Source organism: Amblyraja radiata, chromosome 15 (assembly GCF_010909765.2).
Source record: "Amblyraja radiata isolate CabotCenter1 chromosome 15, sAmbRad1.1.pri, whole genome shotgun sequence".
Classification (NCBI taxonomy): Eukaryota; Metazoa; Chordata; class Chondrichthyes; order Rajiformes; family Rajidae; genus Amblyraja; species Amblyraja radiata.
The window spans coordinates 55194496-55209847 of record NC_045970.1 but is presented as its reverse complement, the minus strand read 5'-3'; the positions used below and the strand labels follow the sequence as shown (position 1 = coordinate 55209847).

Below are 15352 nucleotides of genomic sequence, written 5' to 3'. Positions count from 1 at the left end.
AAATGAAATTTCGTTCAAACCTAGGTTTGAATGACAATAAATAGCATTCTATTCTATTCTATCCCTTTAGCCACAAGGGCCACATACAGTGGCTTGCAAAAGTATTCATACCCCTTGAACCTTTCCACATTTTGTCATGTTACAACCACAAACGTAAATGTATTTTATTGGGATTTTATGTGATAGACCAACACAAAGTGGTGCATAATTGTGAAGTGGAAGGAAAATGATACATGGTTTTCAAATTTTTTTACAAATAAAAAACTGAAAAGTGTGGCGTGCAAAAGTATTCAGCCCCCCTGAGTCAATACTTTGTAGAACCACCTTTCGCTGCAATTACAGCTGAAAGTCTTTTGGGGTATGTCTCTACCAGCTTTGCACATCTAGAGACTGACATTTTTGCCCATTCTTCTTTGCAAAATAGCTCAAGCTCAGTCAGATTGGATGGAGAGCGTCTGTGAACAGCAATTTTCAAGTCTTGCCAGAGATTCTCAATTGGATTTAGGTCTGGACTTTGACTGGGCCATTCTAACACATGAATATGCTTTGATCTAAACCATTCCATTGTAGATCTGGCTGTATGTTTAGGGTCGTTGTCCTGCTGGAAGGTGAACCTCCGCCCCAGTCTCAAGTCTTTTGCAGACTCTAACAGGTTTTCTTCCAAGATTGCCCTGTATTTGGCTCCATCCATCTTCCCATCAACTCTGACCTGCTTCCCTGTCCCTGCTGAAGAAAAGCATCCCCACAGCATGATGCTGCCACCACGTTTCACAGTGGGGATGGTGTGTTCAGGGTGATGTGCAGTGTTAGTTTTCCGCCACACATAGCGTTTTGCATTTAGGCCAAAAACTTCAATTTTGGTCTCATCTGACCAGAGCACCTTCCTCCACATGTTTGCTGTGTCCCCCACATGGCTTGTGGCAAACTGCAAACGGGACTTCTTATGGCTTTTTTTCAACAATGGCTTTCTTCTTGCCACTCTTCCATAAAGGCCTGATTTGTGGAGTGCACGACTAATAGTTGTCCTGTGGACAGATTCTCCCACCTGAGCTGTGGATCTCTGCAGCTCCTCCAGAGTTACCATGGGCCTCTTGGCTGCTTCTCTGATCAATGCTCTCCTTGCCCGGCCTGTCAGTTTAGGTGGACGGCCATGTCTTGGTAGGTTTGCAGTTGTGCCATACTCTTTCCATTTTCGCATGATGGGTTGAACAGTGCTCCGTGAGATGTTCAAAGCTTGGGATATTTTTTTATAACATAACCCTGCTTTAAACTTCTCCACAACTTTATCCCTGACCTGTCTGGTGTGTTCCTTGGGCTTCATGATGCTGTTTGTACACTAATGTTCTCTAACAAACCTCTGAGGCCTTCACAGAACAGCTGTATTTATACTGAGATTAGATTACACACAAGTGGACTCTATTTACTAATTAGGTGACTTCTGAAGGCAATTGGTTGCACTGGATTTTATTTAGGGGTATCAGAGTAAAGGGGGCTGAATACTTTTGCACGCCACGCTTTTCAGTTTTTTATTTGTAAAAAAATCTGAAAACCATGTATCATTTTCCTTCCACTTCACAATTATGCGCCACTTTGTGTTGGTCTATCACATAAAATCCCAATAAAATACATTTACGTTTGTGGTTGTAACGTGACAAAATGTGGAAAAGTTCAAGGGGTATGAATACTTTTGCAAGCCACTGTATAACTCCCTCTTAAATATAGCCAATGAACTGGCCTCAACTACCCTCTGTGGCAGAGACTTCCAGAGATTCACCACTCTCTGTGTGAAAAATGTTTTTCTCATCTCGGTCTTAAAGGATTTCCCCCTTATCCTTAAGCTGTGACCCCTTGTCCTGGACTTCACCAACATCGGGAACAATCTTCCTGCATCTATGCCTGTCCAACCCCTTAAGAATTTTGTAAGTTTCTATAAGATCCCCCCTCAATCTCCTAAATTCTAGCGAGTATAAGCCGAGTCTATCCAGTCTTTCTTCATATGAAAGTCCTGACATCCCAGGAATCAGTCTGGTGAACCTTCTCTGTACTCCCTCTATGGCAATAATGCCCTTCCTCAGATTTGGAGACCAAAACTGTACGCAATACTCCAGGTGTGGTCTCACCAATACCCTGTACAACTGCAGTAGAACCTCCCTGCTCCTATACTCAAATCCTTTTGCTATGAATGCTAACATACCATTCGCTTTCTTCACTGCCTGCTGCACCTGCATGCCTACTTTCAATGACTGGTGTACCATGACACCCAGGTCTCATTGCATCTCACCTTTTCCTAATCGGCCACCATTTAGATAATAGTCTGCTTTCCTGTTTTTGCCACCAAAGTGGATAACCTCACATTTATCCACATTATACTGCATCTGCCATACATTTGCCCACTCACCCAGCCTATCCAAGTCACCTTGCAGCCTCCTAGCATCCTCCTCACAGCTAACACTGCCCCTCAGCTTTGTGTCATCCGCAAATTTGGAGATGTTGCATTCAATTCCCTCGTCCAAATCATTAATATATATTGTAAATAGCTGGGGTCCCAGCACTGAGCCTTGCGGTACCCCACTAGTCACTGCCTGCCATTGTGAAAAGGACCCGTTTACACCTACTCTTTGCTTCCTGTTTGCCAGCCAGTTCTCTATCCACATCAATACTGAACCCACAATACCGTGTGCTTTAAGTTTGTATACTAATCTCTTATGTGGGACCTTGTCGAAAGCCTTCTGAAAGTCCAGATACAACACATCTACTGGTTCTCCCCTATCCACTCTATTAGTTACATCTTCGAAAAATTCTATAAGATTCGTCAGACATGATTTACCTTTCGTAAATCCATGCTGACTTTGTCCAATGATTTCACCACTTCGGGGTTAGTCGAACCTCCTGCGACTTGGAGCTTCCTGACATCAGTCTCTTCCCGAGACTGCGAGTTCCTCGATGCTGCAATCCGCAGGCCGCGGTTGGAGCGTCGATCCCAGGCAAGGGATTGTAGGCTCCGATGATAAGTCCGCGGCCCCCCGGTGGGGCTCCAAGTCAGTCTCGAGCAAGGCCGCCAGCTCCAAGCAGAGCGACTGGAGATACGATCCGGAAAGCAATCGCATCTCTGGCAAGGTAAGGGATTGAAAAAAAATATTTTGCCAGCCCACCCCCACATAAAACAAACCAGAGGACATTTTAAAACACACTAAATAAAGCTCTCTGTGAAACGTCACCAATCCATGTTCTCCACAGATGCTGCCTGACCTGCTGAGTTACTCCAGCACTCTGTGAAACGTCACCTTTCCATGTTCTCCAGAGATGCTGCCTGACCCGTTGAGTTATGTGCCTGTCCCACTATACGAGTTTACCCAAGAGCTCTCCCAAGTTTAAAAAAAAATCAAACTCGTGGTAAGTACATAGAATGTACATAGCGGGTACATCGGAGCTCGGGACGTCTCTCAGCGGCTCGTGAAGTTTTTTCAACATGTTGAAAAATGTCCACGAGAGCCCCGAGTACCTACGAGCGGCTATTACCGTAATTCTCCGAGTTCGAATCGGGAAACTCGGGGGAATACTTAGAAACATAGAAATTAGGTGCAGGAGTATGCCATTCGGCCCTTCGAGCCTGCACCGCCATTCAATATGATCATGGCTGATCATCCAACTCAGTATCCCTTGAATTACTTGAATTACCTCGTACAGTGGGACAGGCCCACTGTCACTCCTGCACCTAATTTCTATGTTTCTAAGTATTCCCCCGAGTTTCCCGATTCGAACTCGGAGAATTACGGTAATAGCCGCTCGTAGGTACTCGGGGCTCTCGTGGACATTTTTCAACATGTTGAAAAAACATATCCAGCATCTGCAGTTCCTTCCTACATACATACACATATATGTACACCTGTAGATAGAAAGAGAGATAAATAGAAAGATATGGATAAATAGACATGAATGTGTAGAAAAGAACTGCAGATGCTGGTTTAAATTGAAGGTAGACACAAATTGAAGTAGACAGCGGGACAGGCAGCATCTCTGGAGAGAAGGAATGGATGACGTTTCTGGTCGAGACCCTTCTTCCGACTCTCTGTCCCTCCCTCTCTCTCTGCCCCTCCCTCTCTCTCTGCCCTTCCCTCTCTCTGCCCCTCTCTCTCATAGGTACTCGGGGCTCTCTGCCCTTCCCTCTCTCTGCCGCGCCTGGGAGTTGGGGGCTATGAGTGAGTGGATAGGGCGAGGGATGGGGTAAAAGGAGCGAATGAATATTAATATAATATCAATGGGAGTGGTTAGTGCGTGGGGGAGTGGTTAGTGTGTGTGTGTGATGCCGCAGGCTGCCCCCCCCCCCCCCACTGCAACTGGTCTTTGAGGGGACGGGGCCCACTTTGTCTAGTATTTATATAAGTCTATAGCTATATATATATTTACATCTCTAACTACCCATCCATATCTATTGTAGACACACAATGCTAGAGTAACTTGGAGGCCAAGTCAATGGATATTTTTAAGTCAGAGGTAGATTGTTGATTAGTACGGGTGTCAGGGTTATGGGGAGAAGGCAGGAGAATGGGGTTGGGAGGGAGAGATAGTTCAGCCATGATTGAATGGTGGAGTAGACTTGATGGGCCGAATGGCCTAATTCTGCTCCTGTGACATGAATACTCCAAATGTGGCCTCACCAACGTCTTGTACAACTGTAACGCAACCCCCCAACCTCCACTCAATATTTGTAGGAAGGAACTGCAGATGCTGGTTTAAACCGAAGATAGACACAAAATGCCGGAGTAACTCAACGGGGCAAGCAGCATCTCTGGAGAGAAGGAATGGGTGACGTTTCGGGTCGAGGCCCTTCTGAAGATAGACCTGAAGATGGGTCTCGACCCGAAACGTCACCCATTCCTTCTCTCCAGAGATGCTGCCTGACCCGCTGAGTTACTCCAGCATTCTGTGTCATTCTACACTCTATATTCAATGACCAATGAAGAGCCTATGTGCTGAAATATAGTTTATTTATTAGGAATATTTTGTACAAAGTGGCTTACAAGCCCTTCTATTGGAGATTGGGGTTAGGTCATTTTAGACTGAGACGAGGGAAAGCTTTTCCACCCAGAGTTGTGAATCTGTGGAATTCTCTGCCACAGAAGGCAGTGTAGGCCAATTCACCGGATGTTTTCAAGAGAGAGTTAGATAGGGCTCTTGGGGCTAACGGAATCAAGGGATATGGGGAGAAGGCAGGAACGGGGTACAGATTGTGGATGATCAGCCGTGATCATATTGAATGGCGGTGCTGGCAGGAAATGCCGAATGGCCGACTCCTGCACCTATTTTCCTATGTTTCGAGAGTGGCGTGGGGTCGAGTGGCTCCCTCTGTTGGGGGTATGTGGGGTAGAGGTGCTTCCGTTGGGGGTTCATGGGCTAGAGTGGCTCGCTCGGTTGGGGGTGTGTGGGGTAGGGGTGCTTCTGTTGGGGGTGCGTGGGGTAAAGGGGTTCTCTCCGCCCAGCGGAAGAAGGTGCAGCGGGCAGAGGGGTGACCGGGGGGCCCCTGGGGGAGGGGGCAGCAGTAGAAGCCCCGCCCCTTGTTGGGGCCCGACTTGCGGACCGTGCGAAGCGCGCTGGGCTCCCCGTGACCCGTGCAGAGCGGGGGAGGGGGGCGGCCCCCCAGCAGAACCTTCCAGAAGGCGGCAGGGCCCCGGGAGGGGGGGAGGTCGAGGGGAGGGGCCGGGGATGGGGGGAGGTCGAGGGGAGGGGCCGGGTCGGGGGGAGGGGCCGGGGCCACTGCGATGGGTTTGAAGAAGGAGAGGAGGTTAATGGCTGGGGCTGGATGTACCTTGCTCTTCGTCCCCTTCCCCTTCCCCCTCCCCACTCCTCCCCTCCCCCTCCCCACCCCCTTCTCTCCTCCCCTCTCCAGCCTCTTCCGATCTCCCTCTTCTCCAACCATCACCTCTTCCTCTCCCGCCTCTCTTCCCCTCTTCTTTCCACTTCCTCCCCTCTCCCTCCCATTCCCCTCTCCTCCCCTCGCCCCCCCTTCTTCCTCTCCCCCTCCATCCCTCTCTCCCCCCTCTCTCTCTGCCTCTTCCCCCTCCTCTGCTCCCCTCGCTCCTCCTCCCTCTCCACCCCCGTCTGTCCCCCTCTCTCCCCCCTCTCTCTCTGCCTCTTCCCCCTCCTCCCCTCCCCGCCCCCGGTCCCTCCTGACGAGGAAGGGGACAAGTTTCTGCTGGACTCCGGTGAACTCTGGCATGTTGCTGGTGCAGAGCGGGGGGGTGAGGGGTGAGGGGAGGGAGAGGGCAGTGAACCAGCCCACGACGGGGCAGTGGTCGGAGCCGGTGACGCCGGGCAGGAGGGCGCAGCGGGCGAGGGAGCGTCGCGCCAGGGCGCGGCTCACCAGCAGGTAGTCGATGCGGGCGCCGTAGTTGGTGGCCCGCGCCCCGGTGCTGACACGCCAGCAGGTGTAGGCGCCGTGCCGCGCCGGCTGGCAGAGCCGGTACCCGTCCACCAGCGGCCCCTCGCCGGGCACCGCCGTTCCCCCCTCCTCCTCTCCCGGGCCCCCAGACGCGGGACTGAGCAAACGGTCCAGCCACTGGCGGGACGGGTCCATCGCAAACTGCTCCTACAACCGGGAGAGGGCAGAGGTCAACACTGGGGAGAGGGGGAGAGAGAGAGAGAAAGGGAGAGAGGGGGAGCGAGGGAGAGGGAGAGGGGGGAGAGAGAGAAAGAGAGGGGGGAGAGAGGGAGAGAGAGAGATGGAAATACAGAGGGGGGAGAGAGGAAGGTAGAGGGGGAGGAGAGGGAGCAGAAATTGTGGGAAAATAACGATTGTCTCGTCCCGGGTGGCGCGACTTTGGCCGATCGAGGGTCCCGGGAGATAGGGGCGGTGCTGGCGGGTGGAATTTGGGAGGGGCTAGATAGGTGGGTTGGAGGGACGCGGGTGGGGGGCGAGGGAGGGAGAGAGAGGGGGAGGGAGCCGGGGGGGGGTGGGAGAGGTGACGGGGCAGGTGGGACACAGCGTGGCATCGCGCACCTACCAGGTCTCCAGGGTCACAGTGGTCGATCGGCCTGTGGGCAATGTTGAGGTCGCCAAGCACAATCACATGTCTGTGGTGGGGAGAGAGGGGTGAGGGTGGGTGAGACTGGGAGCACTGACCACCCCCTCTCCCACCCCCGCCCTTGTCACTCTCTGGGGGGCTAGATCGCGGTCATTGTCATGTGATAGGTGCAGAATTAGGCCATTCAGCCCATCAAGTCGACTCCACCATTCAATCACAGCTGATCTATCTCTCCCTCCTAGCCCCATTCTCCTGCCTTCTCCCCATAACCCCTGACACCCGCTCTAATCAACAATCTATCTATCTCTGCCTTAAATATATCCACTGACTTGTGGCCTCCACCGCCGTCTGTGGCAGAGAATCCCACAGATTCACCACCCTCTGGCTAAAGAAATTCCTCCTCATCTCCTTTCTAAAAGAACATCCTTTCATTCTGAGGCTGAGCCCTCTGGTCCTAGACTCTCCCACTAGTTGAAACATCCTCTCCACATCCACTCCATCCAGGCCTTTCACTATTCTGTACGTTTCAATGAGGTCCCCCCTCATTCTTCTAAACTCCAGCGAGTACAGGCCCAGTGCCGACAAACGCTCATCATAGGTTAACCCACTCATTCCTGGGATCGTTCTTGTAAATCTCCTCTGGACCCTCTCCAGAGCTGGCACATCCTTCCTCAGATATGGGGCCCAAATCTCCTCACAATATTCCCAATGCAGCCTGACCAGCGCCTTATAGAGCCTCAGCGTCACACGTGTAGGAAGGAACTGCAGATGCTGCTTTAAACCGAAGATAGACACAAAATGGAGTTGTGACGAGGGGGTGGGAGGCCATAGTGGGGGGTCAGAGGTTGCGGCAGGGGTTGGGGGTCACGGGGGGATGGTGAGGGGTCACTACTTACTCTCCCTCCTGTAACAGGCCGTTGACCCTGGCCTCCAGCAGCTGTAGGAATCGCAGTTTGAACCGCTGGCGGGGCGGGCAGTCTGGGTCAGCTCGCGGGACGTACACGTTCACCACGGCCAGTGTCGCCGTCTCCCCCTCACACAGCCTGGGGGGAGAGAGAGAGGGAGAGAGACACGGGGTCACATACCCTCACCGCCCCCTCCTCACCACGACCCCCCTCCTTCCCTTTCCCCCCTCCCTTCCTCCCTCCCTCCCCCCCGCCCCTCCTCACTGCCCATCCCTCACTCCCCCTCCCCCCTCCTCACCGCCCCTCCCTTCCCCCCCGCCCCCCCCCCCCCCGTAAGTACCGGAATCGTTTACCGTACGCGGTGCTTGGTGATCACCGCCCGCCCTTCACTGTCCAGCTCCCTCAGCTCTCTGTCGGTCATCTCCTCGCCGATGCCCGTGGCCCGGACACCGAGGGTCAGCAGCCCCGACAGACCCTCCTCCGCCCAGAATGGTCTCGCCTCATCCCTGCAGTACGTGGCAACACCTGGGTGGGGGTGCAGGGGAGGTGACGGGGCGGCTATACTGGGGTAACGGAGGGGGGGAGGGAGAGGAGGACGGCGATGTGGAGGGAGAGGGAGGGGATGGGGGGAGAGGGAGGGGTGGATGGGGAGGGGTGGATGGAGGGAGGGGCAGTGAGGGGGGTGGAGGGAGAGGGGTCTCCAGCACTCACCCGAGTACCCGGGTCGGGTCCGGCTGTGACTGAAGTAGGAGGTGAAGCCCTCGAGAACGGCCAACTCCTCCGTCAGTCCCTCTCCTGAGGGGGGGTGGGAGAAGGAGGTAAGGGGAGAGAGAGGAGGGAGGGGGAGAGAGAGGAGGGAAGGGGGAGAGAGAGGAGGGAGGGGGAGAGAGAGGAGGGAAGGGGGAGAGAGGAGGGAGGGGGAGAAAGAGGAAGGAGAGGGTGAGGAGATCAGATCACTGTTTCAATGAATTGCTGTACACATCTGTCTTGGTAGCTGCAATCTCAAATTGGATCGAATGCCCTCGTCTGCTCCTAATTGGTTTGGGTATGGTGTAGGTTTCGTAATCTATGTCGAGTAGACCATTTAACATTTTGTAAAAACAGGTCAAACAGGTCTGTCTTGGGGAGGGTTCATTCCATCGATCCAATTTGAGATCCCAGCTACCAAGACAGTTGTGTACAGCAATTCGTTCTTCCCCCGCACAGTTAAAGCATGGAAAAATCTTCACCCTACCATAGTTACCCAATCAGATGCAACTAAATTTAAAGTAGCTTTTTCTTCCCAAAAACCCTTCTGGCTTAAGTCCTCCCTCCACCACCTCCAGTTGAATCACTTTGAATCACTTCCCTCTGGAAGGCGACTCCGGACTGTCAAAGCTGCCACAGCCAGACATCAAAACAGTTTTTATCCACGAGTATTCAAGAAGGAACTGCAGATGCTGGAAAATCGAAGGTACACAAAAATGCTGGAGAAACTCAGCGGGTGCAGCAGCATCTGTGGAACGTTTCGGGCCGAAACGTTACCTATTTCCTTCGCTCCACAGATGCTGCTGCACCCGCTGAGTTTCTCCAGCATTTTTGTGTACCTTTCATCCATGAGTAGTTGTTCTACTCAACAGCCAAAAATCTGTAGCGTCCCTTTGATCTGGTATTTTGTTTGTTCACACGCTTGATCAATGGTGTTTTATCATTAATGTTTTATTATTAATAATGTTTAGTGTTTTCTGAGTCATTCGTAACTGTCACTGTATGTCATGTTGTTACTTGTGGGCGGAGCACCAAGGCAAATTCCTTGTATGTGAATACTTGGCCAATAACTTACTTACTTAAAATTCAATTTGGAATATTTTGCAGGACCAAGAAGAAACCTCCCTCACTCACTCTTGTACCCAGCCCCCCCCTCTCCTTCCCTCCTATCCTCCCCCATCCTCTCCCTCCCCTTCTTCTATTCACCCCCCTCTCCCCCATTCATTCCCCCCCATCCCATCCCCCTCCAGTACTGACGGGAGACGCGGGTCTCCTGGAAGCAGCTGATCTCCGCCCGCATCGTCTCCAGTCGCGGCCGCAGCCGCCGCCCGAGAGTGCGGAGTCCGTTCACGTTCCAGGTGAGGAGGCGCAGGCGGCCGGGCCCGGCCCCGGGAGCTGGCAGGAGGCGCAGGCGAGGCCCAGGCTTCATGGCCGCAGCTAGGCCGCGGCTCGGTCTCCACGGCAACGGGACCGGGCACGTTCCCGCGGCCTGGAGGAGCAGTGGGAGGACCGGGCACCGCAGCGCCGCCCGCGGCCTGGAGGATCACCCGGAGGACCGGGCACCGCAGCGCCGCCCCGCGGCCTGGAGGAGCAGTGGGAGGACCGGGCACCGCAGCGCCGCCCCGCGGCCTGGAGGATCAGCGGGAGGACCGGGCACCGCAGCGCCGCCCCACGGCCTGGAGGAGCAGCGGGAGGACAGGACACACCAGCGCCGCCCCGCGGCCGGTCACCCTCATTCACCCCCTTATTGTTTTTCTCTTATTCCCCCTCCCTCCATCCCCACCTCTCCCTCACTTCTCCCTCCTCGCCCTCAAGGTGTGCGTACTCTGAAGAAGTTCTCCTCTCTCCGACGAGAGTTCTGCAACACCCTCTCTCGCTGTATTCATAACAAGAGGATTTTAGTATAGGAGTAAAGAGGTTCTTCTGCAGTTGTATAGGGCTCTGGTGAGACCACATCTGGAGTATTGTGTACAGTTTTGGTCTCCTAATTTGAGGAAGGACATCTTTGTGATTGAGGCAGTGCAGCGTAGGTTCACGAGATTGATCCCTGGGATGGCGGGACTGTCATATGAGGAAAGATTGAAAAGACTAGGCTTGTATTCACTGGAGTTTAGAAGGATGAGGGGGTATCTTATAGAAACATATAAAATTATAAAAGGACTGAACAAGTTAGATGCAGGAAAAATGTTCCCAATGTTGGGCGAGTCCAGAACCAGGGGCAACAGTCTTAGAATAAAGGGGAGGCCATTTAAGACCGAGGTGAGAAAAAACTTTTTCACACAAGTAGTTGTGAATTTGTGGAATTCCCTGCCACAGAGGGCAGTGGAGGCCAAGTCACTGGATGGATTTAAGAGAGAGTTAGATAAAGCTCTAGGTGTATCAAGGGATATGGGGAGAAGGCAGGCACGGGTTATTGATTGGGGACGATAAGCCATGATTGCAATGAATGGCGGTGCTGGCTCGAAGGGTCGAATGGCCTCCTCCTGCACCTATTTTCTATGTTTCTATGTATATCTGTCTCCCTGAAGACGTGTCTTGACCCAAAACGTCACCTATCCATGTTCTCCACAGGTGCTGCCTGACCCGCTGAGTTACTCCAGCACTCTGTGAAACGTCACCTATCCATGTTCTCCACAGATGCTGCCTGACCCGCTGAGTTACTCCAGCATTCTGTGAAACGTCACCTATCCATGTTCTCCACAGATGCTGCCTGACCTGCTGAGTTACTCCAGCACTCTGTGTAACCACATATTGTCTTTCCGCTGACTGGATAGCATGCAAACAAGCTTTTCACTGTACCTCAGTACATGTGGCAACAATAAACTAAACTATCTCTGCGATTCTAGCTTCTTGAAGCTCCCCGCAGCGGGTCAGGCAGCATCTGTGGAGAACATGGATAGGTGACATTTCGGGTCGGAACCCTTTTTCAGACGGCACAGTGGCGCAGTGGTAGAGTGCTGCCTCACGGCCCCAGGGACCCAGGTTCCATCCTGTCTACGGGTGCTGTCTGTACGGAGTTTCCACGTTCACCCCCCGTGACCGCATGGGTTTTCTCAGAGATCTTCGGGTTTCCTCCCACACTCCAAAGACGTGCGGGTTTGTAGGTTAATTGGCTTGGTGTAAATGTAAAAATTGTCCCCGGTATGTGTAGGATAGTGCTAGTGTGCGGGGATCGCTGGGCGGTGCGGACTCTGTGGGACGAAGGGCCTCTTTCCGCGCTGTATCTATAAACTAAACTTAGTCTGAAGAAGGGACGCGACCCGAAACGTCAACCATTCCTTCTCTCCAGAGATGCTGCCTGTCTGTCCCGCTGAGTTACTCCAGCATTTTGTGTCTGTCTTCGGTGTAAACCAGCGTCTGCAGTTCCTTCCTACACACAGTGCAGCCACAGGATCAGCAACAGCACACAACACAGGAGGAGGATTGAATGCAGATTATTGATGTGGCTACAGAACGTTACACAGAGTGAAGAAGGGGCGGTTAGGAGGGAATGTTATACAGCTGGGGGAGTGGAATGGTGGGGAGGGGTGGGAGTGTGGGTGGGGAGGGGTGGTGGGGAAGGGTGGATTGTGGTGTGGAGGGGTGTGGTGGTGAGTGGAAGGGTGGGGTGGGAACAGAGTGGAGTGGTGGGGAGGGGTGTGGTGGGGTGGTGAGGGGGGGGGGACTGGTGGGGAGGGGAAGGGAAGGGTGGGAACGGAGTGGTGTGGTGGGGAGGGGAAGGGTGGAGTGGGAACGGAGGGGAGGGGAGAGAAGGGGAGTGGAGTGGTGGAGGGGAGTGGGGAAGTGGTGGGGGTGGGGAGGGGAGTGGAGGGGTGGGGAGATTCCCGGGGCCGCTAGGTCCTGCGCTCCACCCTCTGTCAGACGTGCTGTAGTCGGAGGCCGAGTGTGACGTTGTCTTGCCGTACAGCCGTGTTGTCTCTGACAGGATCTTGTCCAGGCTCCCCAAGGCACATCCCCCCCATCTCAGTCTATCTGCACGCACACACACACACACACACACACACACACACCATACAACACACGCCATATAACACACACTATAACACACTCTGGTGATTTTGCAGGTAATGAAGATGGTTGTGAACGATCGCTGCAGGATCTGGATCGATTGGCCAGGTGGGCGGAGGAATGGTTGATGGAATTTAATACAGAGAAGTGTGAGGTGTAGCATTTTGGGACGTCGAACAAGGGCAGGACTTACACAGTGAAGAGTATTGAGTCTAGAAGTTGGGAGGCCACGTTGCCACATTTAGAGTATTGTGTTCAGTTCTGGGCACTGTGTTATAGGAAAGATGTTGTCAAGCTGGAAAGGGCGCAGAGAAGATTTACGAGGATGTTGCCGGGACTCGAGGGGCTTGAGCTACAGGGAGAGGTTGGGGCAGGCTAGGACTTTATTCCTTGGAGCGCTGGAGGATGAGGAGTGATCTTTTAGGGGTGATCTTACAGATGATCTTATAGGTGCATAGGTAGATTCTTGGATATATACTGGGGGGGGGGGAACATACCTGTCGGCATTTTTCAGTTGTAATATCCTTAGCCCCACGTCCCCCTCCCTTTTCATCTGTGCATTAATTGCCTCATACTGTGTTTTGTATTGAATTCTGTCTTTACTTTGTGTACTAGTCATATCTCTACTATTTATTTCATTCCCCTTACATGTTTTTCCTCTACATGCTCAATTTTTGTAAGGTGTCCTTGAGACTCTTGAAAGGCGTCCATAAATAAAATTTATTATTATTATTATTAATATCTTCCTGTAATGTTACGACGTTAGAAATAGATTTAATTGGTACGAGATCGACACCTAAATGACAAAAATAAAATTAATCGTTTCAGCTTCACAGATACAGTGTGGAAACAGGCCTCTCGGCCCACGGAGTCCGCTCCGACCAGCGATAGCTCGTTCACACACCAGTTTAGTTTAGAGATGCAGCGTGGACACACTGACCAGCGATCGCCCTGACGCTAATATATAAACCCTCTCATGCACACACACAGTCTGGGTGATGTCGAGAGTGTGTGTATGCGGTCTTTTTGAGTCAGATCGGCAGGGTGGCGCAGCGGTAGAGTTGCTGCCTCACAGCGCCAGAGACCCGGGTTCCGTCCTGACCACGGGTGCTGTAGGTGGGGACTCAGTGGGCCGGGGGGATTGTTTACGCCCAGTATCTCTAAATTAAACTAGTGTGTGAACGGGCGATCGCTGGTCGGCGCGGACTCTTTGGGCCGAAGGACCTGTTTCCGCGCTGTATCATTAAACTAGTTCAATGTGATCATGGCTGATCATCCCCAATCAGTACACCGTTCCTGCCTTCACCCCAAATCCGCTGACTCCGTTATCTTTAAGAGCCCTATCTAGCTCTCTCTAGAAAGTATCCAGAGGACTGACCTCCACCGCCCTCTGAGGCAGAGAATTCCACAGACTCACAACTCTCTGTGTGAAAAAGTGTTTCCTCATAGAAACATAGAAACATAGAAATTAGGTGCAGGAGTAGGCCATTCGGCCCTTCGAGCCTGCACCGCCATTCAATATGATCATGGCAGATCATCCAACTCAGTATCCCGTACCTGCCTTCTCTCCATACCCTCTGATCCCCTTAGCCACAAGGGCCACATCTAACTCCCTCTTAAATATAGCCAATGAACTGGCCTCAACTACCCTCTGTGGCAGAGAGTTCCAGAGATTCACCACTCTCTGTGTGAAAATCTTTGTTCTAAATGGCTTAACGCTTATTCTTAAACTGTGGCCCCTGGTTCTGGACTCCCCCAACATCAGGAACAGGCTTCCTGCCTCTAGCGTGTCCAAACCCTTAATAATTCTATAAGATACCCTCTCATCCTTCTAAATTCCAGAGTGTCCAGGCCCAGTCGCTCCATTCTCTCAGCATATGACAGTCCTGCCATCCCAGGAATTAACCTGGTGAACCTACGCTGCGCTCCCTCAATAGCAAGAATGTCCTTCCTCAAATTAGGGGACCAAAACTGCGCACATTACTCCTGGTGCGGTCTCACTAGGGCCCTGTACAACTGCAGAAGGAATTGCATAACTTAACACTCTATAATCTTCATTACTTTTCAGATTCAAATAACACATGTTGTGCAGGCGTTCCCCCGTCACTTTTGTCCAACTTGTTACCCATTATTGCAGTGTCTTTTAACACTTCCTTAATTGGGAACGACAGGCTTTCTACCTGCGGAGCCAATCTGCCACCATCTTTCTTTTGACAGTTTACAACACTTGTCATAGAAACATAGAAACATAGAAAATAGGTGCAGGAGTAGGCCATTCGGCCCATCGAGCCTGCACCGCCATTCAATATGATCATGGCTGATCATCCAACTCAGTATCCTGTCTCCATACCCCCTGATCCCTTTAGCCACAAGGGCCACATCTAACTCCCTCTTAAATATAGCCAATGAACTGGCCTCAACTACCTTCTGTGGCAGAGAATTCCAGAGATTCACCACTCTCTGTATGAAAAATGTTTTCCTCATCTCGGTCCTCAAAGATTTCCCCCTTATCCTTAAACTGTGACCCCTTGTTCTGGACTTCCCCAACATCGGGAACAATCTTCCTGCATCTAGCATGTCCAACCCCTTAAGAATTTTGTAAGTTTCTATAAGATCCCCCCTCAATCTTCTAAATTCTAGCGAGTACAAACCGAGTCTATCCAGTTTTTC

At 52.1% G+C, this 15352-nt stretch overlaps 1 protein-coding gene across 1 annotated transcript; it reads right to left on the bottom strand.

The window, feature by feature from the left end:
- Nucleotides 1–5239: 5239 nt before the first annotated feature.
- On the bottom strand, nucleotides 5240–10206 carry apex2 (apurinic/apyrimidinic endodeoxyribonuclease 2). Its single transcript, XM_033034514.1, has 7 exons — nucleotides 9932–10206; nucleotides 8639–8722; nucleotides 8281–8452; nucleotides 7919–8065; nucleotides 7002–7071; nucleotides 6122–6586; nucleotides 5240–5941 (listed from the first exon to the last, which is right to left on the bottom strand). The coding sequence occupies exons 1-7, from the start codon at nucleotides 10101–10103 to the stop codon at nucleotides 5309–5311; spliced, it is 1743 nt and encodes a 580-aa protein (XP_032890405.1). The 5' UTR covers nucleotides 10104–10206; the 3' UTR covers nucleotides 5240–5308.
- Nucleotides 10207–15352: the final 5146 nt, after the last annotated feature.

What these genes read in the sequence shown, in the direction of transcription:
- apex2 (XM_033034514.1), bottom strand. Translation starts at nt 10,103, where the DNA reads ATGAAGCCTGGGCCTCGCCTGCGCCTCCTGCCAGCTCCCGGGGCCGGG. An exon ending in ATCACCAAGCACCGCGTACG is followed by an intron (nt 8,066 to 8,280) that starts GTAAACGATTCC and finishes CTCTCCCCCCAG; the next exon opens with GCTGTGTGAGGGGGAGACGG. An exon ending in AGGGGGAAGAGGCAGAGAGA is followed by an intron (nt 5,942 to 6,121) that starts GAGGGGGGAGAG and finishes AAGAAGAGGGGA; the next exon opens with AGAGAGGCGGGAGAGGAAGA.